Source organism: Tympanuchus pallidicinctus, unplaced genomic scaffold (genome assembly GCF_026119805.1).
Source record: "Tympanuchus pallidicinctus isolate F22 unplaced genomic scaffold, pur_lepc_1.0 scaffold18, whole genome shotgun sequence".
Taxonomy (NCBI): Eukaryota; Metazoa; Chordata; class Aves; order Galliformes; family Phasianidae; genus Tympanuchus; species Tympanuchus pallidicinctus.
Window position 1 is genome coordinate 10,474,096 of NW_026294699.1, and position 27,933 is coordinate 10,502,028.

The following is a 27,933-nucleotide window of genomic DNA, read 5'->3' on the forward strand; positions in this document are numbered from 1 at the left end:
CAAGAGCTACTGCTAACTTAATTGACAATGCTTGGCTGGACATAACGACAGGATATTCAAACAGCAAACATACTTAGAAAAAAAAAAAGCATTACCCTGTTAATCAACCAGTTATTTAATTTCAGGGTTCCGAGAAAGGCGTTTTCCCATCGTCAATAAGGAAATGAGGGAGAAAAGGTACACAAGCCACAGGAAAGGAAACTTTGAGTAATAAATGGGGTAGAGTCCACTGATAGGGAAACAAAAATGGCAGCAGCAAATAGAAAAGCATGGACTAGTGAGTCAGGATCTCAAGTACAAGGCTGGTGCTTGCTCTCGGGGCTACCTTACATGTGATCAAGTAATTTTTCTGCTTCGAAGCTGTTCTGGTTCAGTCCAGAGCTGTGCAACAGCAGGCCAGCCGTGTGGCGTTCAGATGTTCTGACAGCTGAGCCGCCTGCTTTCTAAAGCATCGTTCCTCCAAGCATTAAAGCCGCGTAACGCTCGGTTCCTGCCTACGTCCGTGTTTGCGTGCGGAGAAAGGTGAGCCCAAGCTCAGGCTTCACGCCGCGCTTCCATCGCAGCGGGCAGGGAGGAGCGGGCGGCGCTTCCCAATGGGCTCCGCACGGCTGCACGAAGGAAGGCGGCAGCCGCCAGAGTCCGCGAACCCCAGCGGGCCGCTGCCGAGCGAACGGAGCGGCGCGTGGACGCGCTCCGGAGGCGCGCGCGGGCCGGCCGGGCTGTGCGTGCTGTGCATTGAGTTCCCGCAGCTCCGCACGGCTGCTGCTTTTGCCGTCACTCGGCACGCGCCCAGAGCGCTCGCGGTCGCCTTCAGGCCGGCCGCTTCCAGGCGCGGGCCGCGTGCTGCCAGGCTCGGCTCGGCGCGGGGCCGCGGCGATGCGGGCGGGCCTGGCGCTGGGGCTGGGGATCGGGCTGTTGCTGGCCTGGCTGCTGGCGGCGCGGCGGCGGCGCCGGGCGGTGCGCGAGGTGCTCTTCTTCCCGTCGCGGCCCTGCTGCACCGAGGAGCTGCTGGCCGAGGCGGAGGGCCGCGACGGCCGCCCCGCGCCGTGCCCGTGCCCGCTGCCCCGCTCGGACTGCTCCCTCAGCCGCCTCCTGCGGCGTCTGCTGGCCGCCCGCCGCTCCCTCGAGCTCTGCCTCTTCGCTTTCTCCAGCCCCGAGCTGGGCCGGGCCGTCTGCGTCCTGCACCGCCGCGGCGTCCGCGTCCGCGTCGTGACGGACTCGCAGTACATGGCGCTGAGGGGCTCGCAGATCGGCGTGCTGCGGCTGCTGGGTGAGCTGCTGCCGCTGGTGCCACCGCCGTTGGCGAGCTCAGGGCCCCGCCGCGGTGCCCGGTGCCGGGCCCAGCCGGTGGCACTCGCTTGGTGGGAACGCGATGCGTCGTTTCCTGGATGGATCTGATGCGAGAGGGACCCTTGGGGCTGCGCACAGCTGCAGCGCGGCCGTGCTCCCCGGTGTCCCGTGCTGGGCTCCAGCCGCGGGTTTGCCAGCAGCATTGTGCCCAGCTGCAGTGCGCCGTGTGCATGCTGCGCCATTGCTGCTGCCAGATGCAGGTCAGGCTGGGTGCTGTGTCTGGGCACGTATCTTGTGCTCAGCTCCTTGCAGCCCCTCGTCGTTTCCCTTTGGTGGCACTTCTCCAGATGCTGCCTTTGTGGCTCGCGTTGCTGAGGGGCTGGGTGCCATCCCTGCCCATCACGTCCTTGTCGTGTCGTTGTAGGGATCCAGGTGCGTCACAACCAGGACGTGGCCTTCATGCACCACAAGTTTGCCATCGTGGACAAGAAGCTGCTCATCACGGGCTCCCTCAACTGGACCATGGAGGCCATCCATAGCAACCAGGAGAACGTGGTGATCATGGAGGACACAGAGTACGTGCAGCCTTTTCTGGATGAGTTTGAAAGGATTTGGGAAGAGTACAACCCTAGCAACTACACGTTTTTTTCCAAAGAAAATGATTAAGTGGCTTCCCTGAGCTGGAGGGGCTTGGAACAGATGGCACTCGGGGGGTTTATTATTATCCATAGCCATCGATGTATTACCCATCTGGTTGTAATTTCGTTAAGTTCCTCCTGAGCTGCAGTGCTCTCTACCCTGAACTGCCACAGGTGCCTCGTGTGCTAAATGAGCAGTGATGACCCAGCTGATGGGCTCTGTGAGGACACGAGCAATGGGCTGCTGTGGGCAGGCTGGTGGCTGTGCCCTGCAATGGGGGAGGTGAGGTTTGAGCTGCGCTCAGGACTTGTGCAGGGAGCTGGGCGTTCTCCAGCTCATGGTGCTGTGGGATGGAGCTGTACCCTGAAAGGAGGATTGTGAGGGCTGCAGCAAAACTGGGGGCTGTGTAGGTGGAGATGTCACTGTGGTTGTTCTTTTGTTTGCGTGAATTATTGACAGTTTGTGGAAGGAAATCTGGGAAATGGGAAGTTTTGGTTTGGGTGTGAGTTTCCTCTGGTTTGAGGTTAGTAGAGTTCCAGTGTCAGTGTGTGAGAGCAGACAGCCGTGCCAGCTCATCTTCCTGCAGTGCAGTGCAGGGAGTCCCCAGAAAGAAATGAAGCTGTTCTGTGGGCACAGTTGGCCTCGTCTGAAGAGCAACTGCAGCTGCAGTGTAACTTGCAGCATTGCCTGCAACTTTTAGTGCAGCTGTGTTTGCTGATCCAGTTAGAGCTTAAACTGCTCCCTACAAATGCTGCACCTCGCAGTGTTAACGTGCCACTTTCTCAGACAAACTCCACATCACCTGGAGTGTTTTGCACTGGTGAGTTGGTTGGTTCCGAGATCCAAATCACTACAAGTTCCTGGAGATGCACAGGGTGTTGTTCAGGATGTGGGGGAACATCATCGGATTGAGGGTTTGTTTTGTTGTGTTGGAGAGAGTTGGCGTGGGTGTGGGGAGACAAAACCATGCATTGTATCTGTGATGTAGCAGCTGGGGGAGGAGCTGAGGCGGTTTATTCTGTAGTAAGTCTGGTTCAGCAGGTTTAAATATATGCTCCTTTAAATATTTTATTGTTAAAGTTATACTTGTTGTGTTTTCTTTGTGAAATGTAACTATAAAAGCAGACAGTTCACCCCGTTCAGGCTCTGCCTCCTGCTTTCTTTGCGTCGTTTCGTCGTTGGAACAAACACAGGCTGCACTGACAGCATGCAAAGGGTGGTGCAAAAATAGTTTATTAGGATATCGTTTACGTAAAGTTAGGTAATTATATTTACAAAATAAAAATGATCAGCTACATCCATGGGAACCTAGCATGACGCACACGGCTGTATAAGGAATAAATACAGTGACAAAAAAGTGATGTTTCTATTACAGAGAACAGTTACCAGGAACAGAGATTCCTCGAAAAGCAGTGAATAAAACAGGAGTGGAAGAGAGGAGGAGGGAAGAGGCGAGGAACTCGTGCACACAGAGAAGCGGGAGCCCCTGGCAGAGGGAATGGAATCACGTGCGATGCATCGTTTCCTGGATGGATCTGATGCAAGAGAGGCCCTTGGGGCTGCATACAGCCAGAGCTGCAGCACGGCTGTGCTCCCTGGCCTCCTGTGCTGGGCTCCAGCCGCAGGTTTGCCAGCAGCAGCGTCCCCACCTGCACAGGTGCTGTGTGCATGCTGCAGCATCGCTGCTGTCAAATGCAGGTTAGTGGGGGGGGCAGCTGCTGCGTCTGGGCACGTAATCTTGTGCTCAGCTCCTGCTCACAGCCCCTCATCGTTTCCATTAGGAGCACAGAGCTCTCAGTACAAGGGCAGATGCACCATGTGTTGCAACGCAGGAGTCCCGCGGCTGCGGTTTGGGCAGTGGCTTATGCTGTGCACCACCAGTGCTGACCGCTGCTGATGCCACCCAAAGACTTGCAGCATTCCTTTCTCTCTCCCCGAATCTTTATCCCTTCCAATAACTGATTCTTTACAATCTGGAGCCATCTACATCACCAGGTCCCAGGAAAGGGTCAAGGGCTGTGCGCTCTGATCTATCGCCTACCTGCCATCACCTTTAGCATCTTGCAACTTACTTTGCTCTCTCTGGTTTAGAACATAGTTAGTGTTCTTGTCACATCCTGTGCACTGTCAGTGTGTAAAGAAGGAAGAATGAGAAAACAATTGTTTATAATTGCACTAATTACTTGCCAGCTCACGGCCAGCTGGCTGCCTTCAGCTGCTACCACCTTGATGGGCTTATCAGGTTTCTGCCAGCAGCTTCCGCACCCCTGCCTTCTTTCGGTTGTCTCAAAGCTGCAGCTGTGAGGTGAGCCTCCCCTCCCTGCCCTGTCCTCACACATTGCATTTCTGCATCCCCTGCTGTGGGGCTGCGTGCAGCACTGGGCGCTGGTGCACTCAGCATTTGGGCAGTGCTGTGCTGCAGGCTGTGTGTCCGTGCAGGATGAGCTGTCCTTCCTGGCAGAACCCCTGCTGCCTTGCACAGCACCTGCACACAGCCCAAACGCAGCACTGCATGCGCTGCCCCACGCTTTGCTCTGCTCCGTGGTGGAGCCATTCAGTTCAAGGGTAGAAAAAAGTTTACGGCGCAGTAAAGTTACAGTTCTCAAACCGACCGTGTGCATTCTTCAGACAGGTATCATCGAAACTCAAGGGTAGGGCAGCAGAAAAGGCATGAGAAGCTATTCCTAACAGTGCAAAGCAGAGCCCAGCGGGGCAGGCAGGCAGGGGGTGACGGCTCTCACCCAGCCAGTGACATCAAAACCGTAACGCTGTCACAAACGAGAGCCCTCTGCTGATTTCTGAGTCACAAATATTTACACTGCGTACTTGGAATACTATACAGCTTTTAAATTATTTACGTTCAAAAGAGAGTAACAAAGCGTTTTTGCTTTTAAAAAAGAGGATGGGGAAGAGGAAAGGCAAAGCAAGCCGTGCTGTGTGCATAAGTGGTCACAGCAAACAGCTCTGCATCGGCAGCATAGGAACGCAGCAGCTGTGAGCTGTGCTACAGTGCTGAGGGCGAGAGGATTTTATGCAGAAGATGAAAATAAGTCCTAGTATCTCTTACAGGCACTGTCTGCACCTGTGTCACTTCAGTGGCAAGAGGATGAATGATGCCCAGAGCAGGAGAGAAGCGAGACAACCCCGGATCACTGCCATCACTTTTCTGGCCAGCTTTGTTCTCTCCCCAGCCATCACCCCATTCCCCACTGTCCGTTGCAGCTGCCCTTCCCCTCTCTCTCGCTGAGGCTGAGGGCTGCCACCAGCTTTGGAGAGAGGCCAGGGGAGAGCCCAGGCCCTGCCCCAGACTGCTCCTGCTGTGCAGCTGTGCGGTGCTCCTGTTTTGTTCCCATTTATGGGATGCTCACCCCCAGCAGATGGTGCTGCTGCAGGAAGGTACAGCATCCCCAATTTGCTTCATGGTATTTTAGAACTCAGGGAAGGGCATTTCCATCAGCCCCCTGAAGGGCTGGAGCAGCTGTGCATTAAGTCAAGCTTCCCCAATAGCAGTAACCCCAGCAAATCCCAATTCCATCTCCACTGCAGCACCTTTTAGCCCTTCGTCACCTGTTTTCACAAACCACAGGAACACAATGATGTGTGCTGAGCCAAAAGCTGTGGTCAGTCCATTTGGCACTGGTCTCCCTGCACTGGGTTACACCTCCTGCAGCACCCACGTAGCTGCACCACATCCACCATTCTCTGCCTTAAGGAATAAGGGTGAAAGCTCCCATTTGGGCAAAGAAGGCAGATGGTTCTCCGACACCAGGCATGACAGTCAGAGCTGGGTACAAGTACAACCACATGTGCAGCAGGCAGCATCCTCTCTTAGGGAGTTACAGTGCCCAGTGGCATCAGTCAGTGCCCATCCTGCACAGCTCCCATGCGCTGGGCAGTGAAATAGCAAGCTGTGGCCCTTGTGGTGCTCGTGGTTAAAATAACAAAGTCAGCAAAGTAAAGCAAGGCTTTCCAGGGGAACATAAGAATGGTTGGAGTCCACATAGCAAGAGGGAGATCAGCATGTTCTGCTCAGGTGGCTGAGAAGGACAAAGTCCTACTGTGCTTCTTGAGAGGAGGAAGGCATTCTCCTGTATCCAGTGCAGCCTTGGGAGAGATGAGTGGTGACAGTGATGATGCCACGTACCATCCTCGCTCCATGTGCCAGGAGATCACAGGGCATGGAAGCATCCAAGAGCAGAGCAAAGCCCGTGCAAGCCAGTGCCACCAAACCCAGCCTGCAGTCACACAAGATGCTGGCAGAGGCCCCCTGCACACACCTGATCACCAAGTCCCTCTTCCAGGCTTGGGCTACCAAGGCTCCTCCAGTGCTTGGATGATGGAGAACACTACGGTGAGCTCAGGTTGGGGTGAGGCTGCACAGCAGAACATCTGAGAGGGTGGACACCTGCTGGAGAGGGAAGAGCCTTCATATCCAAGTGGCTGAGGATCCCTGCTGCCATCTCCAGGATTCCCACACACAGCCAGGTACGGAGGCGCAGCGCAGAACATCTCTGTATGCCTGGTGGCACTGCTGGAGCACTCAGTGAGAGCTCTATCCTTGCAGATGGACCTCCCAGCTGGCCACACACCATGCCCAAAGAGACCCAAATCAGCACACACCTGCTTCAGGTGAGCACAGAGAAGTCAAGAATCAGCTCAGCTCCACCTAAAAATCTCCCGAAATCCAAAGTGACGCGGCCGTGTCAGACTGGGGAGCGATGGGGCAATGATTCACCCCACTCACAGCCGGGGCTGTGTAGGTGCACAAAGCATGTGGAGATGCTCCTGCAGCCAGCACCGAGCTCTGCACTCACCTATGGACCTCGTGGCACCGCCTGCTCCGATACAGAAGCTGCTGTGACTGAGCAGGTCTGAAACACAGGCTGGTTTTCAGACTTTTATTTCAGGAAAAGATAAACGAATTAAAATAGGAGCTGCCCTGCTGACAGGAAGAGTTGAGTTCAAGAAGCTGATAAAAAAGGAGCATTATATGCATTGAGCACTGTGCATTTTCAGTCATTATTGGCTCTACTTTCTACTCTACTTTCCTTGGACTAGGAAAAGGGAGTTTCACATGCGCACAGACCCTAACGTACACGGGACTCAATGAGAGGAAGGGAGTAACAGCAAAAAAAAAAAACAACAAACCAGTGCTGGGCTGGATCTAGGAGAGGCAAGAAGTGACCTCACAGCTCGGCCCCAGGAACGCTTCCCCCCCTCCCCTGCGCACCAGGTGCCCACAGCAGCCCCTACCCAATGCTGGTGCCCGGGCACTGTGTCCTCTGCCAGCCAGGCGTGGCTCCTCCAGGCACCCCGGCAGCATCCCACAGGCTTTCCCCTATTGCAGGTGCAAGAGATGCAGTCGACGCAATCAACGGCAAATGAAGCTCCCGGTGTGCTCTGAGCACTGGGGGCTCGTGACAGTAGTAAGAGGGATGGCCCCCGCCACCCAGCCCTGCGTGCATACCAAGCCGTTGGTACGACGGAGCTAGCTTATTCACAGGCTACTGAGCCTTAATACTGACACTTAGTGTAATGGTTTACAGTAAAGGAAGGGTTCTCCTACAAAGCGCTGAAGAGGGGAAAAAATAATAATAATAATAATAATAACCCACAAAACCCACAGCCCAATCCCTTCCTCTCCCTCTCAAGAGTCTCAGAAGCGTCTCACAAGCGGGGAAAAGGGGGGTGGTGAGGGAGCTGTGGGGCCAAACGTCAGCGAGGACGGCGGTGAGCGGCGTGGGACGAACGGTGCTGGTGCTGTGCTGCCTCAAGCCGAGAGGTGCGCGTGGTGAAGCGGAGCGGGGAGAGCTAGTCGTTCTTCAAGTCCCTGGATTCAAAAAGCTTCAGGCGTTCTTGCACGGTCAGGCCTTCCTTCAGGCTCTGGGAGGGAGAAAAAGACAGACAAGAGGTGGGATGGGGCGGGCGGCAGGGGGCACGCGGATGGGGGGATGTGGGCAGCAGGGGGGGAGGCCATCCCAGAGATTAGTGGGGCATGCTGGAGGAGACAGCAGCCGTGGGGTGTGGTTACGGTGCCTGGAGGGAGCTGAGAGTGCAGGTTAACCGGGTACGGACCAAAGCAGATGAGTGAGGTTAATGCTGCTGGAAATGGGGTGAGCTCCGGGTGGGACGCGATCCCACAGCCCGCAGGGACCAGGACTCACTGCCATACACCTGCAGGGCTGCAGCACGGGGCAGGCTCTGCTCCACCTGTGCAATTTGCTCAAGCAGCCCCGAGAACTGCATTTTGTCACCAGTGCCAATGCCACCTCTCATCACCCAGCCCTAACCTTCCTGCCGCATGGGGTGACACAGGGCTCACTTCTTTGGGTCCAGCAGGATGTGATGGCAGATTCAGCATCCAGATTCAATGGAGCTATTCAACCAAACCCTGCCTTGCCATGGGACCTTGCACATGGGAGCACAGCAAGATAAGTACTCTGAGCTGAAGTGGTGATGGGGAACCAACCCTTGGACTTGGGACAGCAAGCTTGCAGGTTTGGGTGCACCCCGAGCTGCTCCCTGCTGACTTGAGGCAGCACAGACACCCCACGCTGACACTTTCAGCAACACTGTTAATACAATCTCCTGTTGCTTGAGCTTGGAAATACAGAAGAGTTATATGAGGGGTGCAGTCCTATCAGCAAACAAATCTGGCCCTGATAGGACAGATTTAACCTGCAGTCACTCCAGGGAGCCACACAGGGCTGGCAGTCAGCCCTCCCTCCATCCTGCTGCCATTTCCTGGTGATACAATGCAAGAATTGCAGCAGCCTTACCACTCATCTTGCAACCAACCCACTCTGCAGCACACGGCAGCTCCAGCAGGCACAGACCCACATGGAAACCCTTCTACTAATGTGTAACCACCATGAGGGGGCTCTTGCTCCATTTCCTTGACCGCACTGCCTGGTCATCACAGAGTTTGCACTTCTGAGCCATGTTTTGCTCAATATGGGTTTATCAAGGCAGGACACAGTGCTAAGAAGCTGTGCTCATTCTCATAATCACTGTTTTTAACATTCCTCCCCCATGCTCACAAATACAGAACAGCATCGGGGAGCAGCATGGAAACGAAGCATCGCAATGCTCTGCATTCACACAGTGCATTCTTTCTTTCCAACTGACAGCAGAGCCTCTCGGGACCCAAGTCTGAGCATGCCCTTCCTGCAGAAAGTCAGCTTTGGGCTGTTTAAATGAGCAGCAACCCATGCATTCCAGTTTGCACATTCGATTTCTAATTATATGGAACCAGACACCAGAAGCCATTAGGCTGTTCCGCCTCACGGTACAGATTCCAGCAAATTCAGCCCTTAGGGATTTCACAATGAAATGTGAGCTACTGATGAGGGGAGAGTAATGCAGGGTGAAGCCTGTGATAGGGGATCTTCCACCAGAGCCCCTGAGGCTCCCCAGCTATCCCTTCATCATTCCCTAACCTCAGCCTTTACCGTGGGCCAGGAAAATTAACTACTGCTCCAGTTCCTCAGTGTCTGTGCCATTAGGATCATGCTCGTTTCCCACCATTCTGCTAGATGGTCCTGGAATCCTGTAGGATGTGTGGTGCCAAGTGGTGATGAACAGTGGGTGGACACTGGGGAGCAGCGCGAGGTCACTGGACAAGGAAACACCCAAACAACCTACAGCAGCAGCTACAGAGAAAACTGGGGGCAGCCTGAAAATCCCCTCTGCAGCTGAGCCCAGGAGCACTACTGCATACTACAGACCTCAGTGGGAAATGCATCTACAGGCAGCACTGATCCACTCCTCCACCTGGCTAACAGCAAAAAAGGTTCTTCCATGGGACCCCCGTGGTGTTGAAGTTTAGTCTGAGGCATGCGCAGTCAACTCAAGCATGCACACTCAGCATCCCACACTCCCAACAAAGCCAACAGGAAAATGTGCCCCACTGCGTCCAAATCCACTCCGTGCTGTTTGCTGTGTTGGGGAGGGTGGGAGGAAAAGAAAGGTGAGAAAGCCGTATTCCCCAGGAAGAGCAGAGAAAATGCTCCTCCCCTCCTCCCATACTATCATTCACCACAGATGAACCAACGGGTCATTAAGAGAAGGGCTCTCATTTGCCATGGAGGTGTGAGCAGTGCATGCAACGAGGGCCGCTCCAGTGGGCAGCTGTGCCGCTCGGTGGGTGCCGGTGTGATTACCTACGTGGCAGGGAACCTGGACTCGGGTTCATTTCAGTTATCCCATGAGACCTGCTCAATAACGGACTGTTGGAGGAGAAAGCAAAATAAAGAAAACAAAACAAAAAGCTCATAAATCCTACAGGCATTGGCGTCCGCGCAGCCCAGCCGCCTCCCCCTCCCCCCCCACACAGCGATGCGAGCAGGCACAGTGCCCTGGCACAGCCCTCCTTCCCCGGGGGTCCTACCAACAGCACATGGGAGCACAGCAAGATAAGTACTCTGAGCTGAAGTGGTGATGGGGAACCAACCCCTGGACTTGGGACAGCAAGCTTGCAGGTTTGGGTGCACCCCGAGCTGCTCCCTGCTGACTTGAGGCAGCACAGACACCCCACGCTGACACCTGCTGCTTGCAGAGCTGCATGCCAGCTGCTTCCCAAGCTAGAAGCCTCTGCTTGCTGGCTTCTCACTCTGCCCCAGGTCCCGACCACTTCCAACATCAGCATCAGACCCCCGCTGCCTGGGGGGGGAGAGGCAAAGCAATGTGCCCATGTCGATCGTCCTGCTGACTGACCCACGTGTGAGGATGCTTTGTGAGCAGCTCTGTGTGCCCTTTGTATCTCTGTGGTCCCACAGCACCAGGCAGCGTGCAATGCTGGCAGCCAGCATGCCAAGCAGGAGCACCAGGCAGAATTATTGGCATCTGGGACCGACAGCAATACAGAAGGGCCAGAAAAACACAGGGCCATCTGTGCTGTGTTAACACACAAGGAAAGCGTGTGTTAAATATGCCCAGCTTCCAGACATCACTGTTCCACATAAAGACCCACAATCTTACAGTGATGAACCCTGCAAAACCCGGAATGCTGTGTGCTTTTCTACCACCTAAACTTCAACTGACAATGGGGAGCAAATTCTGGGACAGTCCACCTGTGAAAGATCAAAGAACAGGTGAACTTTGTCTTTGTTTCAGGCGAGGAGCAGCTCCACCCCTACATATCAGGGCACTCCAGGGCAGTGGGCTCTGCAAACCACATCCCATCCGCCAGCTCAGTGCTCTCCCAGCTGCCATCCAGGTTAGCACTGGTGACTGGGAAATTCTCCATTTTCTTCTCCTTCCCATTTCTTCTCATCTTAAATCCCCACCGGAGAGTGACGCTGGCCACCTGCATTGCAGGGGAAGAGCTGTGAGCTCACCTTTGACCTGATATTCCTTAGTTGCCGGCTAACACTGGATCTGTCTTTCTTCAAGAAATCAGGGTTGCTTTTTGATTTCATAATATCTGGGGAGAAGCAAAACGACAGCATTAGTGCAGTGTCCCCTACAAGGAACGGGGGCTTCTCTGCTGAGCCAGGCCTGGGCAGGAGGCTCTCAGCACAAGGCTCTCCTGGTGGGAGGTAGCAGAAGGGTTTTCAGATCCACTAGCTTCCTCTCCTGAGGCTGGAAGGATGGGGGTTGGGGAGAGGGGGTGCTTGGGCTGCCCACTCCTTGCTGCCCCAGTGAGGTTTCCACAAGGAGCAGAGGTGGGATCCAACGTGAAATGGCAAAAAAAGCACCACGCAAAGCCCTGTGCTCAGACCAAGTACTGCACAAGGGTTCAGACACCAGGATGCACACGCTAAACCAGGAACCCAAAGATGGCTCAGAGCGGCTGGAAGAGCACTGACCATATCCCGATACAGTGGTGTTCACAGGGGATTTCTCTCCCTGAGCTTCTGTGGCTGCTTTCAGCTGCTCTTTCAACCTGCTGATATCACAGTCTGCCTTGGCCTTCACAATGCTCAGCTCTGTGTAGATGTCTTTGTACTTGTCGCTGGCGTATTTCTTATCCTGGCAAAGGAACAAAAACAACCCGAGAACGTAAGACAGACAGCCAGAACTGAGGGGAATGCATGAGGAGCAGCTCAGCACCAGCAGCCAGAGCAGGAGCAGAGCCCTGCTCACCCAGCGAGGAGCTCTGTCCCCTGCTCTGCACTTCAAAGCCTCGGGCAGCGATGCCAGCCACGTGCTCAGAGCTGCACCAAGCAGATATGCAGGACTCCAGATGCACAGAAAGCTCAGAGTCCAGCATCTGGCCCAAAGTGGACCAGATCCAATGTTGGGAGGTCTCTAACTGATTATTTTTGCCATTTCAGATCTCTGATATGACAGGCACAGGGAAAAAACACTCGAGGGAAATGTTTTCCCACAAGAAGGAAGAAAGGATAAGTCCTGGGCTGACAGTTGTGGGAGGCTTTGTTGACAACACCAACACAGGTATTCAGTTTAATTAAGGGCAAAAACGAAATGCTGTTTTAAATCCGGGGGGAAGCAAGCTGGAATCTAAGCACACAGAGGGGAGACAAGCACAGCCCTTAGGATATGCAGAAGCAGTCCTGCAGCCGACATTACCCTCAGTGCCGTCTGCAGCTCGTCTTTGAGAGAGCTGATCTCCTGCTTCAGGTACTGGATTTCTGACTCTTTGACCCTCAGCAGGACCTGGAAGGACAGAAGCAGCGTGATAGCACCCTGCACACACCACAAACACCAAGACCTTCACAGACAACAAAACCAAACTGCCTGGTACAAAATGGGGAAACTGAGACCCCAAGCCCCGCTGTAACCCAATGCAAGGTGCTCACCTCCAGCTCGTAGGCATCTTTGCCCTGGGTGAGAGGCGACCCAGCAGCCTCTCCTCCACCCTCCCCAGTCAGCAAGGTCCGCAACCGCGTGATCTCCGCAGCCAGGCGGTTATTCAGCTCCTGGAAGAGGGGGAGATGTTGCAGGATGAGCCAGGGCTCAGCAGAGAGATGGTGACGTCTCCTTGGCCCCACTTAGGGCCTTCTCTGTTGCCTTAGGGAGCCATTCACAGGCATCTTTTATCACAAACCTCACAGCTTCACCCCACCTGGACACAAGGAAGCCAGCTTGGGGCAGCAATGACACGATGTCATGATGACATGGAACCATAGAATCATTAACACTAGAGAAAGCCTCTAATATCAGCACGTCCAAGCAAACCATGCCGATCCCCACCCTCCCGGCTCCCCCTGCCCTCACCTGGTTGTGGGCATTGAGCTCCTGATTCTCCCGCTGGCACTGGCGGAGGGCCTGCCTCTCAGCCTCCAGCGCCTGCGCCAGGTGGGCGTTCTCCAAGCACTTCTGTGAATACTGCTCTGACAGCACCTCCAGCTCCCGCTGCACCGACTGCAGCTCCTCCCTGCCAAAGAGACATTGACCATTTGCACACGCGTTCCTGCTCTTCCTCTAGCACCTCACCCCCGTCCAGCACAACCTAAGGACTGAGGACAGGGATCTGTGTGCTCCCTTTGGGAAAAACCTGGAGTGCAGAGCAAGCCAACCCTTCCCTCCCTGGCACACTGGTACCTGGCCACCAACTCTGAGGAGGGCCTTCTTCCTGGAGGTTAAATGGTGGGCAAGTTTACAAAACTGGGGCTGAGATCATAGAATCATAGAATCATAGAATCACCAAGGTTGGAAAAGACCTAAAAGATCACCCAGTCCAACCATTTACCTATTGCCAATAGCTCCTACTAAACCATGTCCCTCAACACAACATCCAGCCTTTCCTTGAACACCCCCAGGGTCGGTGACTCCACCACCTCCCTGGACAGTCCGTTCCAGTGCCTGACCACCCTTTCTGAAAAGTAATACTTCCTAATGTCCAGGGTTGAGATCTATCAACCCTGCACACTCACACACACCTAACGTAGATGCATCAGAGTTCACAAAGCTATTTGACCATTTTGGTTGGCTTCATTACTTTGGCTCTGCCTGGTCAGATGTGGCCCAGCTGTCCTCATGTAACAGCAGCAAGAAAAGCAGCATCACCTCTGCATATTTGGTGACCATAAAGCTGCTGCCACTGGGTAGTGTGGAGACACTGAGCCCCTGAAACCCCCAAATTGAAGGCAACCAGGAACCTACGGTTGCAGCTGGGACTGAAGGAAGAAGCCCCTGTGAAGGCCAATTTGACTCCAACTCATAGCCAAAATCACAGAGGAGCCAGGGGCCTTCCAGATGCCTGACCCCACCATGAAAGACAACCACCCCAGCCAGCCTTACAGATACTGCCTCCGGAGGGCCTCGATGTCGGCGTTCACGCTGCTGATCTGTGAGCGCTGCGACTTCTCCAGCTCTCGCTCCAGCTCCTCCCGGTGTGCGTTCTTCATGGCTTCAATGGCTGCAGGGGTGGCACAGCGTTAATGCCTGGCATTGCAATGCCCAAAGAGCACAGTTGGAGAGGGCCTCTTTGGTTTGTTTTCTTACAGGAACAATAAACAGAGTCAGCCCAGCCAGCCACCCCGCTGCTCTGCAGTCCCTTCATCCCAGTGTGGCAAAGGGCTCTGCAAATTCCACCGTTCAGCGAAGTCCAAGAAATTGACCAATTCACACATTGTTTCCTGAATTGCAGGACTCCTAATGCAGAGAAGCTGAGCCTGAGTGCTTTAAAACTCCCAGCGGCAGCAAACAAGGAATTTGTTGTGGGAGCAGCAATGAATGGTTAATGCCTTTCTGAGATGGAACCGAAAAGCGATCACACGCTGTTACAGGCAGTGAGATGCATACCAAGCCTGGAGAAGAACCACAAGATGGAACTCCATCCAAAACACCAGCGCTTCCTTGTCTCCCTCTGATCACTGTCCAGCCTTCGTCCCACCCCTGTGCAGCTCCTCCATCCTGGAGCAAACACCCTCCCCCATCAGCACATGGCTGTCCCCATACCTGAAATGGTGGCAGCTGTTTCCTCTGCCAGCAGGCGGTCCTTCTCCTCCCGCAGCTTCTCCAGCTCCCGCTGGTGCTGCCGCTGCAGGTCCTCGATCTTCTTCTGGTGTGTCTCCTCCATGGCTGCAAAGCCCCTCTCACATGTTGCCTGCAAGAGGGATGAGGGGATGGAGTTGAACTGGGAGCAGCACGACAGTGGGTGGAGGGCGCCTGGCTGCCATCCTGGGGTCTTCTCCCTCCCCATCCACACAGCAGCCAGCTGAGGATGGAGCTCAGAAGGTCAGGGTTTGTCCTCAACCCCTGACAGTGGAAGGGCAGGGATAGGCCTGGGGTCAGAAGTATTCAGGGAATGCAAACATGTTGAAACAGCAAAAAAGCTTGCTGCGCCCCTTCTGCTCTCCTCTGCAATCCATGCTTCCATATGTGGTCACCTTTGGGTGGAAAGCAGATGGCTCATAACAGCAATGGACCTCAGTTCACAAGTGAGCATCATTTGAAACGTTGCATGGGAAATGATTTCCTAATTCAACAACTAGGATTGAGTTTAGGCCAGGAAATAGGGAGCAGCACTCAGGGGATTTGGGAATCGCCAGCTGTGAATGCTGAAATCCCACATGGATTTCCTGCCCAGATCCTGCTCATGGCCTTGTAGGAGGCAAATATGACACCCCAGGCACTATGATGGCAGTGGGGCAGCAGAAACCCATACTGCTGGCTGGGGGGAGGGGGGGAGGGTTCCAGCCCCACATGGGCTTCTCTTTCATTTCTGAAGACAGTAGAACTGCCCCCTGGGAGCCACTGGGACTCCATGGGTGATTTAAGGGGGAACAAATTCACTCCCCAAGTGACAAAAACATAACTACTGACCTACACTAATGAACATTCTATGCACCACCACTCTGTTATGTAGTTCTACGTAACCTGTGTCACTCCCCTCCTCAGCTTTCATCTGAGTGCCTTTTCCCACCCCTTTATGTTTTAGTCTGGAGGAATTTTTCCTTTCTCACTTCAGCTCTCTTTTCTGAAACTCACAGCTCAGTGCCAGAAGCTGTCTGGCCTTGGCTTGCAAGATTCTTCATTACTCCTTTAACACTGGAGGAAAAGGTTGGGTGCTCCTCCACAGGGTGGGAGACTCCGTAATTCACGTATTGTAAATGCATTGCTATAAATCCAGCACATGAGAACACGTACAAACCAGTACCTAGTGTTACTGACACTACATCCTCCATCTGGCTCAGAAGAACCATCTCTACAAGACTGGTTCCACAACCAACCCTGAGTGCTGGACCAATCCAAAGAAAGGCACTCTGGGCTTTCTGCACCTAAATCTGGGGTTCCAGTAACTGTGCACTGTTTGTTACGTTACGAATTGCTGACACACACCACCAGTGACCTCCCTGTGTAGAGGAGATTTCTGTAGCAAAGCACTTGGCATCCTTCTGTGGGAAGGTACAGCAGGAGAGCACAGGTTTCCACCTCACCTCATGTTTCTGAGGGCAGCAGAGACAGACTGGAGATTTGATCAGACTGGGAAGGACAGAGTTCAGGAATGCTTCTGAAGGGAAGACACAAACAAACAGTGTGCCTCGGGCACGAGGAGAAACACTACAGTGCTCAAAATGAAGGAGAGCCTGATAGCATGGAGCTATTATGAAACCCTCCTTCCATCTACACCTCCAGCAGCCGTGATGCTGAGCCTCCCTCCAGTACCTTTCCCCCCTCCTGCTCAGCAATGCATTTAGAATACCCCAGCACAGACGAAAGGAAGCATGGATAAAACACCATGCTCTACAGAGGCCTTTTTTTAGCATTCTGGGGCTTGCTTAGAAGTGATGCCCTGCACAGGGGATGCCCCTAGGCCAGGCAAACACTAGGACTGAATGCACCCTCCCAGTACGCTCAGAGGGAGATACCATAAAGCACGAAACGCGGTAAAACCTTTAGGTTCTCAAAGTCTTTCTGGTACTTTTCCCTCAGCATGGAAGCGCTGCCCTCCAGGTGCTTGTTCTCCAGCTCATCCCTCATCACGTTCATCTGGGCCTCCAGCTCCTGGATGCGTTCCCGCAGGCCGTGCATGGAGTCCAGGTCCCCGCTGGGTCCCTGCCTGGTGCCACCCGGCTCCCCGGCCCCCCAGCCATCCCCACCGCCCGGCCCCACCGCAGGGACCGCATCCGGGTGCTGCTGCTGGTATTCGTCAAGGGCGTGCTGCAGGCGCTGCAGGTTCTGGCTGTAGTGCTCCTGCAGAGCTTGCAGCTCCTCGCCGTGAATGGCCTGCAGCTCCTTGATCTTGGCCTGGAACTTGTCCTCCAGCATCTGCATCTGCTCCAGGTGGTAGCGCTCCATGTCCTGCTTGTCGCGGACGATGGCGTCCAGCTGGTTGAGGCCCTCCGTCCTCTCAGCCTTCAGAGCATCCTCCGTCCTGTTCAGCTGCTCGATCACGTTTCGAATTTCCTCCTCGTAGCGGCCCTGCAACTCACTCAAAGTTTTGCTGTGTTTGTGCTCCTCCTCTTCTAAAAGCCTCCGCTGACCTTCGAGCTGGGAGACCTTGGCTTTGAGGTCGGCGTTCTCCCGCTCCAACATGGCGATCACCTCACTGTACTCACCCTGCTGCTTCCTCAGCAGCTCTTCGTACTCATCCCGGAGCAGGGAGACGGTCTTCACACGCTCCTGGCACAGTGCATCCATGCTCTGCAAGGACTCTTTGTACGACTTCAGCTCTCTCTCGTACTCCAGGCGGACCTTGCAAGCAGCGTAACAAACCTGAGCCTGAACTATTGCATCCTGAACTAACAAAGAGGAGTAGCGCTCCAGGTCTCCCATGCACGAGTGATATGAAAGGCTCTGAGATATCTTGAAGAGCTTCTGGCAATCTCTCATGGCCTCCTCAGGAGGCAGAGAAAGTAAGGCAACAGAGATTTCCTTAAGAACATTGGATTTGTCTTTTAGTTGTTGGGCAAGATCTTCCTGAATGGAAACAAGAGCTTCACCGCTGCCATGGCCTGGTAGGCCACGAACCTCCTGCACCTTGGCCCCCTCCTGGCACGGTCCCATTTGGAGGCAGCTCCCGTCCCAGGAGATCTGGGCTCTTTCTGAAGCATCTTTCTGAATTTCAAGCGCTTCAGAAATCTGATGCACAACTCTGTCAAAATCAGGAGTCCTGTAAGCTTTGAGAATTTCCTCCAACATGCACTTGTGCTGCTGGAGAGCTGTTTTGGTGTTATGGAGGTCTTCTTCGATCATTTTTAATCTCTGGTGAAAAGAGTCCCTCATCTTCTGCGCCACAAACCCAAGTTCTGCTTTGATCAATGTAGCATCTGCTACAGCACTAAGAAAACACGGAGAAAAGCCCAAACCTGCTGGTTCTGTTTGGCCCTCTGCTTCTCCCTGCCTGGTGCTCAGGTGCACTCTCAGCTCCTCCACCTGGCTCCAGAACTCCCCTTCCAGCAGCAGCTTCTTAGATAGGACACCGGCCAAGTCAGCTGCTGTGTGAGAAGCACTTGCCGGCTCTATCAGAACCACCTCCGCCGTCCCCTGGATCTCCCTGAGAAGCTGTGATATCTCAGAGCCTGCATTTTTCAGAGACTCTGCTATCTGGCTGATAAGAGAGGCCTCAAAGGCCACTCTCTCAGACAGCCACCTCAACTGGCCCGCACCAAAAGTCCCTGCTGGCTGCTCCTCGGAGACGGGCTCCCCTTCACCCAGAACCCCCCCATCTGGCACAGGGGACCCTGCCACAAGGCCCTCACTCTGCTGACACTCTGGTGGGGCCGGTGCCCCTCCCAAGGCCTGGATTGCACCCGATAAGGTTGTTTCCATGCTGGATAGAGTAACGAGGAACAAATCGCTCTCTTGCTCCTTATCTGACTTGGGGAGAGATCTGAGCTGCTCCCTGCACTTCTCTAAGCAAGCCAGCGCTTGATCGTTTTTCACCTGGAAACCTCCCAGCTCGCTAACGTGATTTTCTATGAGTTTGAGCTTCTCCTGCCTCTCGCTCTCCAGCTGCGAGACAAGAGTGCTGACTTGGGATAAGCTGCTCTGGAGCTGCTCCCGCAGCTGAGACTCTGTGCTGGCCCACTGGTGGTGCAGGGCGATGAGAGTCTCCTGGTTATGGCCGTGCTGGCTCTCGAGCTTCATGGTTACATCTTTCAGTTTTTCCTCTGTAATATACAGCTTGGTTTCCAGAGAGTGGATGATGGAGAGGTAGGTCTCGGAGTCGCTTGCCGCTGATGATGGATAGCCAGGAGCTGGCTCCGAAGACATGCTTTCCTCAGACAAGGACCTGTCCTGGCTGGTGTCAGAAGAGGTACTGCTGGTCCAGTTCTTCTCCGATCCATCTGGGTGGATATATTTTTGGCACTGGATGCTCGAGAAACGGATTCTCTGCCTCTTGGCCCCCATGATTCCTACATCGGGCTTTGCTAAGGCCTTCTGAGCCAACTCTTGGTCCTGGAGCTCTGCAGCTTTGGAAGGGGAGTCAAATTCCTCTGCTTGCCTTTGGCTGGTCTCAAGGACCTCCTCCTCCTCCTTCAGCGCATAGGTCAGAACCGGGAGGGCATCGTGAGTTGGCAGAGGCTGCCCCAGCTGAGATGGGTGACTTTCATCAGCCTCCAGATGGCAGCCAACATCTTCTGCCTCCTCAGCACACGGCTCCGCACCTACGCTGGTTAATTTCCTTAAAGCCTCCTCCTTGGCCTTTAGCCTTACTTTAGTCTCCTCTAAACTGCTATCCAAAGCAACCATTTTAACCAAAGCCTCGCTGAGATCTTGATCTTTCTTCTCCACAATTCTCAAGTGCATTTCCTTAACATGCCTCAGCTCCTCCTCTTTTTCTTTCAGCACTTTCTGCACACCCTGGAACTGATCTGACACCTCCTCAAACGATTGCTCCAGATTGTGGTAGTTGGTCTCTTCCATTTTCAACTTGGCTTGCAGCTTTGCAACCTCATTATCTGACTCAGCAACTTGATTCATGAGCTCATGGAACCGACATTTTATCTGATCTCTTTCTCTCTCGAGCTCCTTGATGTGCTCGCCCAGTTTCTGGATGCTGGCCTCCTTCAGCAGCAGCTGCTCCTCCAGCTGGTGGACAAGCTCGCTGCCCTCAAACTTTGCACTCAGCTTTTCCTTCTGCAGAATTTCCATTTGCTGCTCGCTATTTTGCAGCTGATTCTCGTACTCGTTGGCCTTATCTTCCACCTCCTTCAGACTCTGTATTAAAACCTGCTTTTCCCTCTCACAGCTCTCCAGCAAAGCCTCGTAATTCTTCTGCAGCTTCTCCTCCATGAGGATGCGCGTCTGCTCGCTGGCATTCAGCTGCCTGCTCAGCTCGGCGATCCTATCCTGCAGCCGCTGCACCTCCTTCTGGTGGTCCCTCTGCAGAGCCTGCTGCATTTCCAGGTCCCGCAGCTCCTGGGTCTTCTCAAGGAGCAGAGCCTCAGCATTCTTCAGCTTCTGCTCGCTGGCCTTCAGCTGGGAGCTGAGCGCGGCCTCGCCATGCTGCCACTCCTCCAGCTGCTCCTTGGCCTTCTCCTTCTCGCTCCTCAGGTCGCTCCTGAGCTTGGCCAGGGTCTGCTCCTTGATGGAGAGCTCGGCTGCCGCGTTGCTGAGCCTCGCCTGCAGGCTCTGAATCTCAGCTTCGTGGTGCCGGATGACGTCCTTAGCCTCGGCATAGCTGCGCTTCAGCGACTGGATCTGCTGATTGATCAGCTCTTGACGCTGGCATTGTGCTTCCAGCTCGTTTTGGAGGTCTTGGTTGACTTTGTGGAGCCTCTGCCAGGCACCTGACGGCGAGGTGGCCACCTCGGTCTTAAAAAAATTGATTAAATACTAGATTAGTAACACTCTTGGCTCTCCCTTCTGAGTGTCACACCTCTGGCCAGGCAGGCCATGGAAAAGCTCCTCGCAGCGATTTGGCTGCTACCCCACAAGCTCCAATTGGGATGATTTGTTCCTGGCACAATTTTATTTTGTCTAACTTTTTTTTTTCTTTTTTTTTTTTTTTTTTAATGAGTAACAACTGCTTTCCAGTAACAGAAAACATGGACCGTAACGTCAAAACAGCTGTACAGTCACAGGCTAAAAGGAGACCAACCAAAATCAAACGGAACCAAAAGACAGAGAACAAAAAAGAACGATGAAAAAGAAACACCAGCAGTAAAACGGAGACAGACAGACAAGAGAAAAACTGGACGGGTGAGAAGGAAGGGATGGGGACAGGCCAAGAAGAAAGGAACTGCTTTTAGTGTGTTGGTTCGTTTTGCTATGAAACAAAAAGTGCACAGTTCAGGTACCACAGTCCTACCGAACAAAAGCAACGACAGAAAGTGAGGTGGCAGCAAATGACATCACTTCCCAGCAGAACGCAGCGAGACAGGACAGCCGGCGTGGCGATGTCATTTCAGGGGCTGCCAGACAGGACTTATTGGCTGCTCAGTGCATTAGAGAGATGCTGTTATGCTAGAGCTTAAGGCTAGGAAGGATCTAAGTTCTCTACCTGTAAAAAAAACAAAACCAAACAAAGAACAAAAAAAGGACAAAATAAAAAGCCCAACAAGTGAAGGGAGGGTGGGGGGGGGCAGGTATGATGAGAATGTCAAACAAAAGAAACCAACCTTTGTGAGATTCAAATCAAAGCAACGCAGCATGCAAAGAGAAAACTCACAGAGAGTCATGCAATAGGCGACAGAAATTATGTATCTTTAAAAAAAAATACACAGACAGGAAGAGGCAAGAAAAGCACAGCGTTAAGCCTAGGAATTTGGCCTGCCCTGCTGTACTCTGGTTGCTGGTAAGGAAAGCCCACAGATGTGACACTCAGTTATGTTAAGTTAAATTTCATGCTTTACACCAAAAAAACCATGCAAGAACATCCGCCCAGGGACAGGTTAGTATGTGACCCCTCTCACCCACTGGGACCAGAGCTGGGGAAACCACGGGGCAGACTGAGCCCCTGCCATGCCCCCCCCGCTTGGGCACCACGTCCCAAGGATGCTGTGAGTGAGAGAAGGGTTGTTACAGGAGGGCAGAGAGGCTGCAGTGCACAGCACATGCACGGGGTGCTTATCTCAGCGGCTGCCTTACGGAACAGCATCCTTTGTGTCCACGTGGGGCTGCCACGGGGCTCGGGAGGGACGGGCTGGCAGCCAGCTGGTCAGCACAGGAACCTCTTGGAAATTGGGGGTGATGGAGGTATGGGGGAGCGACAAGTTCAGAGAGCGCATCCGAAAAAAAAAGGCTATGATGTTTGCCTGCAGTTTGGAGCTACAGAAAAGCTCAAATAATAACCTGCTTCCATCTTTCCACCCCTAGTAGGGTTTGGTGGGGTTACTTCCTTCTGCAGCAGGGTTTTAACCCCGCTGCTCCCACACAATGAAAGGGAAATCCCAAGGAAGAGACCCCGTGACCCTTCCAAATACCCTGCCCAATTCCTAGGTTCTTAGGAACCTTAGGAAGCTTCTTAGTGCAGCAAAGGTTGGGTCAACTCCCCTACAGACCTCCCCTCCCTGTACCTACGTGCTAGGGTCAACTTCAGCACAGCAGCACAACAGCAGATGGATGCAGCACTCAGTTTCGCAAGATGTGTCCCTGCAGGAGTTCCTCTATGCACCTCAGACAAACCTTCTGACCCATCTCACTAAACAGCCCTACGGATGCTGAATCTGCTGTTCAAAACAGGATGGGGCTGTCTCCCGAGCCCTGACTTATTTGCTAGCTCTGTGTCATTCTCTTCTCCTTCTGGTCCCCAAAGATTCTCTTCCAACATTGCCAAGTAAAAACAGCACTGCTCTCTGCAAGCACTGTAGCTTGGGGGCTCCAAAATGAACAAATGCATTAATAATTCCTCCATGGAGATCACCAGTCAGAAAGGCAAGATGCCTGGGCTGCCTTCTCTGACTTTGCAGTTTCCTCAGGGGAAATTTCTCCCTTGAGAAACAAACAAGGATGTCAGGTTTGCTGCCACGGCAGCACAGCATCACTTTGGCTCACCAGGAGCAAGCAGATCAAATCACCAATCAGCAGAGGCAGGGGTGCCCTGCAGGCTCCATGCCTTCTCTGGAACTTAAATGCTCTCAGAGGAGGAGGTGGCAAAAGCCGATGTCTGGAGGTGGGGAGGAAAGGCTTCCCAAAAGATTCTCCCACCTCTTCTGCCAAAAATTCCAAAACCCTTCCAGGCTTTCCTGAGGAAAGGCATCTTGCAAGAGAAGAAACCACCAAAGTGCTCTAATACAGCAGCCGGGCTGTAGGTGTGACATCCTGATGCTCTGCCCAGGATGACTGATGCCTCTGCATTTGCTGGGCTTGCCATGGAACAACCACATAAACTCCCTGGCCAGGAGAAACACAGGGCCATGAGATGCTCAGAAAGCCTTACGTCTGTCCTACTGTGTGACAGGAACACCTGGGACTCAGGAAGGGGGATCAGAGCTGTTGCAAAGGCAAACAGTACAGAGTAGACAAGAGATGGGCTTTGCTGGGATCCTATCTACAGCTTCTCCTGAGGAAGACAACAGGCAGCATTATCTCCTGCCTGCTGCAAACCAAACCAGATGTTTTCATAAGCAGGCAAACCTTTTAAATCAACAGAATCAGCAACTTTTCCAAGCAGGTCAAATCTCTTGGAGCCTGCTCAGCGCTGTGCATCGCCACGAACTGGGGTGCGCTCGCGCTGAAGCACAGTGGAGTCCCTTTGATGCAGGGGAGGATGGGTTCCCCTCTCCTCCCAGCTCTCCTACCTGCAACACGTAGCCCTCACGGGCACTCTGCTCCCGACCCAGTGCCACTTTCAGCTGGTCCTGCAGGTGTCGGTTCTGTTCCAGGAGCTCCAGGGCCTCTTTCTGTTTCTGCTCCAGCTGGAGGGACACGAACACAGACAGAGTCCAGTGAGCAGGCACGGGCTCAGCCATCAGAGCACGGGGCTTCCCACAGCACTGCTCAGCAACCAGGATTTCATTTTAACAGGCAAAGCCCCTCCCCCTGAAAGAACTGCATTGTGTTTGAGTTTAATTCATGAAGCTCAATGTGGCAAAGGAGGAACGGCACCAGCTCGTGCCAGGCATGGCCCAGGCAAATCCCACCCCAGTTCAGATTGGCGATGCTCCTGGTTACTCTGTGCCTGTACCTCTTTCATTCCAGTTAATACACCTCAATCCTGACTAACAATGACCTTTGTTATCCCACATGTGGACCTCTTCCAAGTGAGCTGAGCCACCTATTCTTTTCCTAAAATCTTGAGATTGTTTGATGTAGGCTCACAAGAAGGGAACTTTTGTGGCACGCACTGCAATTCCAGCCCATTTATGATTTTGTAGGCATAACTGTAGACACAAATCTCTACAGTTGCAGAGGCAAACAGGATTAAGAGCTTAAATGTAGAGTCTGGTTAATATGCCTCAGTTGTGCTCATCTCATTAGAGGAAGGCAGGGTAACAAACATCAGGAGCACCTCTGCTTGATGCAGGCTGGACAGGGCAATGGGGTGCTACCTGCAAGAGCAGCACTGGGAACAGAGGATGGACATGGATCTACGTCTCAAGGCACCCTGACAGCACATCTCTGCTCACTGTTATCCCAAAGCAGGAATAAACACAGCTTTTTTTCCCCTCGCTCAGGCTTCCTGCTTTACCTCCTTCTCCAGCAGTGTGGTCAGGTGCTGCTTTGCCAGCCCCTCATCCCGGTCCTCAGCGTGAGCGAGGTGCAGGGGAGCGATGGGGATCTGCTTCTCCTCCCGCAGCGGGGTGGTCTCCACCTGGTGCCACCGCTGCTCAATCTCCACGTGGACGTTCTGCGGTTTGATGTCTGCAGGGACAGGCAGGATCCGATCCACCTCCATCCTCAGTGTCTCCTCTGGCCCTGCTCCATCCACCGTGTCGACCATCTCAAAGCGTTTGCGCCGCTCCTCGCGCCGCCGGGCCCGCTCTCGCTCCAGCTCGCCTGGGTCGGTGTCGGCGGTGCTGCTGTCCCTGGAGAAGGCAGCGGTGCCACTCTTGGAGGAGTCGGCGGCGTTGGCACGCTCCTGAGCCAGGGCTTGCTGGATGGGGCGGAATTCAGCCCAGTCAAAGGTCTTGGATCGTCCTTCTCGCCGGCGCTCCCGTGCACGGCTCCGCTTCTGCTCCGAGTCCAGCTCTGTTTGCTCCGCGTCCTGCTTCTCGCTGGGCTTTGGGCTGGGCTCAAAGGATGAGCTCGTTTTGCTTTTCTCCTCTGGTAGGGAGCTGCAGGGACAGAGAGAGAGCAAAAGAAAGCGTCACCGGGTGCTCAAGGTGGCCAGGCACTTCCACGCATGCCTTCAAGAGCTGGGTGGAGAGGGGCTGCCAAAGCCCAAGCCAAAGCCAGGTGTGCGTCCCCCTACCCCTCCATCTCCCGTCTCACTTCTCGGGCACAGCAGCCCTTCTTCAGGTTGTGCCGGCGTGCGAAGCCACAGTGCAAGCGGCCCTAGGGGGTGGCCGATCCCAACCACACTCCTCCTTGGCAGCCACCCCAAGGCCAGCAGTGGCCCCAAACCACCTTCATGGGCTGGGGAAAGGCTTCAGGTGCTCTTCCAGCACCTGCCCATGTGCACAGACTAATCAGCATGGCCACACCGTGGGCTAGCAGAGAGGATGCCACCAGTCCCAACAAAGTCAGCCTGGCTTCAGCACTGCAGAGAAGCACAGAGCCACTCTAAGATGCCTTTGGTAACTGGGGTCGGGTTTTCCTCAAGCTCAGCAGAGTCAGCCTGTGAACAGGGCCCAAAACTTCTCTGTGCCACTGTAAACAGTGAAGGCATGTATCTGACACGGGTGCCGCAGTTGGTGCAGTGAGGAGAGCAAGAGTTACACAACACACCATGGCCATCCCCTAAAACACCGTTTCTCAAGCAAGGAATGGCTTTCAGTGCTGAGTTAGAGGGATGAGAGGGGAGACATACTCATCAAGCAGGGAAAGAGAACAGGGAAGGGCAATATCACCTCCAACCTACGGGCAGCTCATGATGCAATACTAGCTCATTAGAGGCAGACATGCCAGCCTTGGAACATGCAGATCAAAATTAAAATAAAGAGAATAGCTGTGTGTTAACCTTGCAGAGGAATCCTCTCCCAAGAGAACAGCAGGTGTTTGCCAATCCCTGCGCTACCAGGATAACCCCAGATGCCTCCTGCAGCACAGCCCTTGGGCCCCATGTCCTGCACAACCACAGGGTTCCAGCACAGTCCAGCTGAATTTTCCAGAAGGGCACAGGGAGCAGAGCCAGAGGGCACCTGCCTGGGCCCTTCACTGCAGGCAGATCAATGCTCACAGTGCTCCACAAGCCCATGTGCACCACTGGTCCCAAAGGCAGCAGCACAGAAGGGCTCCTCCAGCACACAGATTAAACCCCTCTCCTCAAAACAAAGACTAGAGCAGAACTGCATGTGTCCATAGCCAGTATCTTCCAATGTACCTCCATCCACAATCAAACCACAGGCTCAATAGAGCTGGGTTTCAAGAAATTCTGGCAGTCACTGGCTGAGACTAGCTTGGAGATAACTCCTTCCTCAACAAACCCAGAAGGCACCATGGAAAACTCACTCCACACCCACAGGATGCTGCTGCACGACTCCAGAGCACACTCCCAGCCAAGTGCTCAACGTGCAGTCAGTCAGTGATTACGACTGCATTTGAAATAAGTAAAACAGAAAGGAGATGAAGTCTTAAAATGGAGAAGAGCAGTAGGAAGAAAGGGAGTCCTGAGGTCCCTTGGATGTTGCTGTGGAACAGAAAGGACGTTGCTCTGAACACCACATGGAAGAAGCCAGGAGTTGGACTCCATGATCCTTAGGGGTTCCCTCCCGCTCGGGATGTCCAAGGACTCTATGAACCTCGGCATGCTTACAGGTGCCACCTCCTGCCAGCCCACTCCTCCTGCACAGATCCCCAAAGGGCACAGTGCTGGGAAACTCAGCAGACAGCCCCCAAATTTAGCACTTTGTTTCCCAACAGCACCCTATGGCTACTGATGCTACTCACTCATTTTGTACCTCCTCCCTTCCAGATAAATTCACACCACGTGGCAAGGGGAGATGAGAGATTTACAGAGCAGGCAACAGACAGTTGGTTTCTAACAGGGGTGGCTGCAAGCACGGCACAAGCTCCAAGATGAGTATGGGAACTGGGGGACACCAGGGCTAGGAGCTCAACCAGGGGCTGAAGCAGCCTCTTTGCTCCTTTTGCGTGCTTTACACCTGCACGGCCATTGCTGTGTAATTAGCACCTCTGGAGATGGCAGAGCAGGGAGCAGGGCAGCACCCACCCCCCAGGGTGCTGCCACACGCTAGGATATAAACAGTAATTAAGACTTGAGTAACAAGGAAGCATGCACTGGGCCCAGTGGAGACGTGGAAGAGGGTGATGGGAGCCAGCAGCCCCATCCCAAGCTGCTCACAGGGTGAGGATGCCAACAGTGCATCAAAGACACCGAACAGGCTGTGCTACATTGCGCTCACACCGCAGCCCAAGGGCTTGTCAAAGAGCCCTGGTGCACGCAGAGCTGCAGTTCAGTGCTGTGCCTCAAACCCACGTGCACCCCACTTGGAAGCAGTCCAGTGAAAAACAACACGAGTGCACCTATAAAGCCCTCATCATCAGCTCGGGGTTCAGAGCTGCCGTCTGTTTATGCAGCGTAGCAAGTTACTGCACGACCAGCACCCAGACCTTCTCTGCAGGGTAAAGCCGAGTCAAACCATGCCACGTGGGCTCAGGGCAGCAGACAGTGAGCACAGGAGCACCGAGATGCAGTAACCTGCTAGGCTATGCATAGATATGGCTCTTAAAGGGCTGAGAGGTCCCCTCAAATTTCCTTGGTCTTCATCTTCACATCTAGTCACATCAGAAGGCACCAGTGTGGGGGAATCAACTGTCAAGACCAGGTTGCTTCTTCCCTTCTTTCTGGCTTTTATTGAAAAGAAAAATAAAGGGGGAAACAAAAAACAAAAAAAAAAAAAAGAAAAAAGAAAGAAAAATAAATGAAAACTGCAGAACTTCCCATCCGAGGTGCAGAAAAGGAGGAGCATGCAGTGAATCACAAGATATACAAACCACAACATGTTAATACAGGAGAGAACACAGTTTTCCAACCTGGGCTTCAGCACGGATAGTTTCAAAGAGAAGTTTTTCCTGGGATTG

The 27,933-nt window shown here is 53.7% G+C and overlaps 2 protein-coding genes across 14 annotated transcripts in view; one reads left to right on the forward strand and one right to left on the reverse strand.

Annotated features, from left to right (window-relative positions):
• The first annotated feature begins 876 nt into the window (after positions 1 to 876).
• PLD6 (phospholipase D family member 6) lies at positions 877 to 3,071 on the forward strand. The gene is made up of 2 exons (XM_052680568.1): positions 877 to 1,270; positions 1,715 to 3,071. The coding sequence occupies exons 1-2, from the start codon at positions 877 to 879 to the stop codon at positions 1,954 to 1,956; spliced, it is 636 nt and encodes a 211-aa protein (XP_052536528.1). The 3' UTR covers positions 1,957 to 3,071.
• Positions 3,072 to 6,813: 3,742 nt separating this feature from the next.
• MPRIP (myosin phosphatase Rho interacting protein) overlaps positions 6,814 to 27,933 on the reverse strand; it is a 58,532-nt gene continuing 37,412 nt past the window's right edge. For 7 of the 13 annotated variants that reach the window (XM_052680558.1, XM_052680562.1, XM_052680561.1 and 4 more), the window contains 11 exons: positions 24,419 to 25,004; positions 23,529 to 23,645; positions 16,735 to 20,601; positions 14,797 to 14,944; positions 14,137 to 14,254; positions 13,111 to 13,270; positions 12,693 to 12,812; positions 12,463 to 12,549; positions 11,739 to 11,901; positions 11,268 to 11,353; positions 6,814 to 7,812 (listed from right to left, as the gene is read on the reverse strand). In XM_052680558.1, coding sequence (XP_052536518.1) covers positions 7,741 to 7,812; positions 11,268 to 11,353; positions 11,739 to 11,901; positions 12,463 to 12,549; positions 12,693 to 12,812; positions 13,111 to 13,270; positions 14,137 to 14,254; positions 14,797 to 14,944; positions 16,735 to 20,601; positions 23,529 to 23,645; positions 24,419 to 25,004 — 5,524 coding nt within the window. In that variant the 3' untranslated portion in view covers positions 6,814 to 7,740. Of the gene's footprint in view, positions 7,813 to 10,091; positions 10,158 to 10,908; positions 11,001 to 11,267; positions 11,354 to 11,738; positions 11,902 to 12,462; positions 12,550 to 12,692; positions 12,813 to 13,110; positions 13,271 to 14,136; positions 14,255 to 14,796; positions 14,945 to 16,734; positions 20,602 to 23,528; positions 23,646 to 24,418; positions 25,005 to 27,933 lie in introns of those variants that run through there. The other 6 variants (XM_052680559.1, XM_052680556.1, XM_052680557.1 and 3 more) reach the window with 5 other exon arrangements.

Bases quoted from the DNA above. Each gene is read 5' to 3' on its own strand.
- PLD6 (XM_052680568.1), top strand. From the start codon at position 877: ATGCGGGCGGGCCTGGCGCTGGGGCTGGGGATCGGGCTGTTGCTGGCC. The intron at 1,271-1,714 runs GTGAGCTGCTGC...GTGTCGTTGTAG, and splicing joins CGGCGTGCTGCGGCTGCTGG to GGATCCAGGTGCGTCACAAC.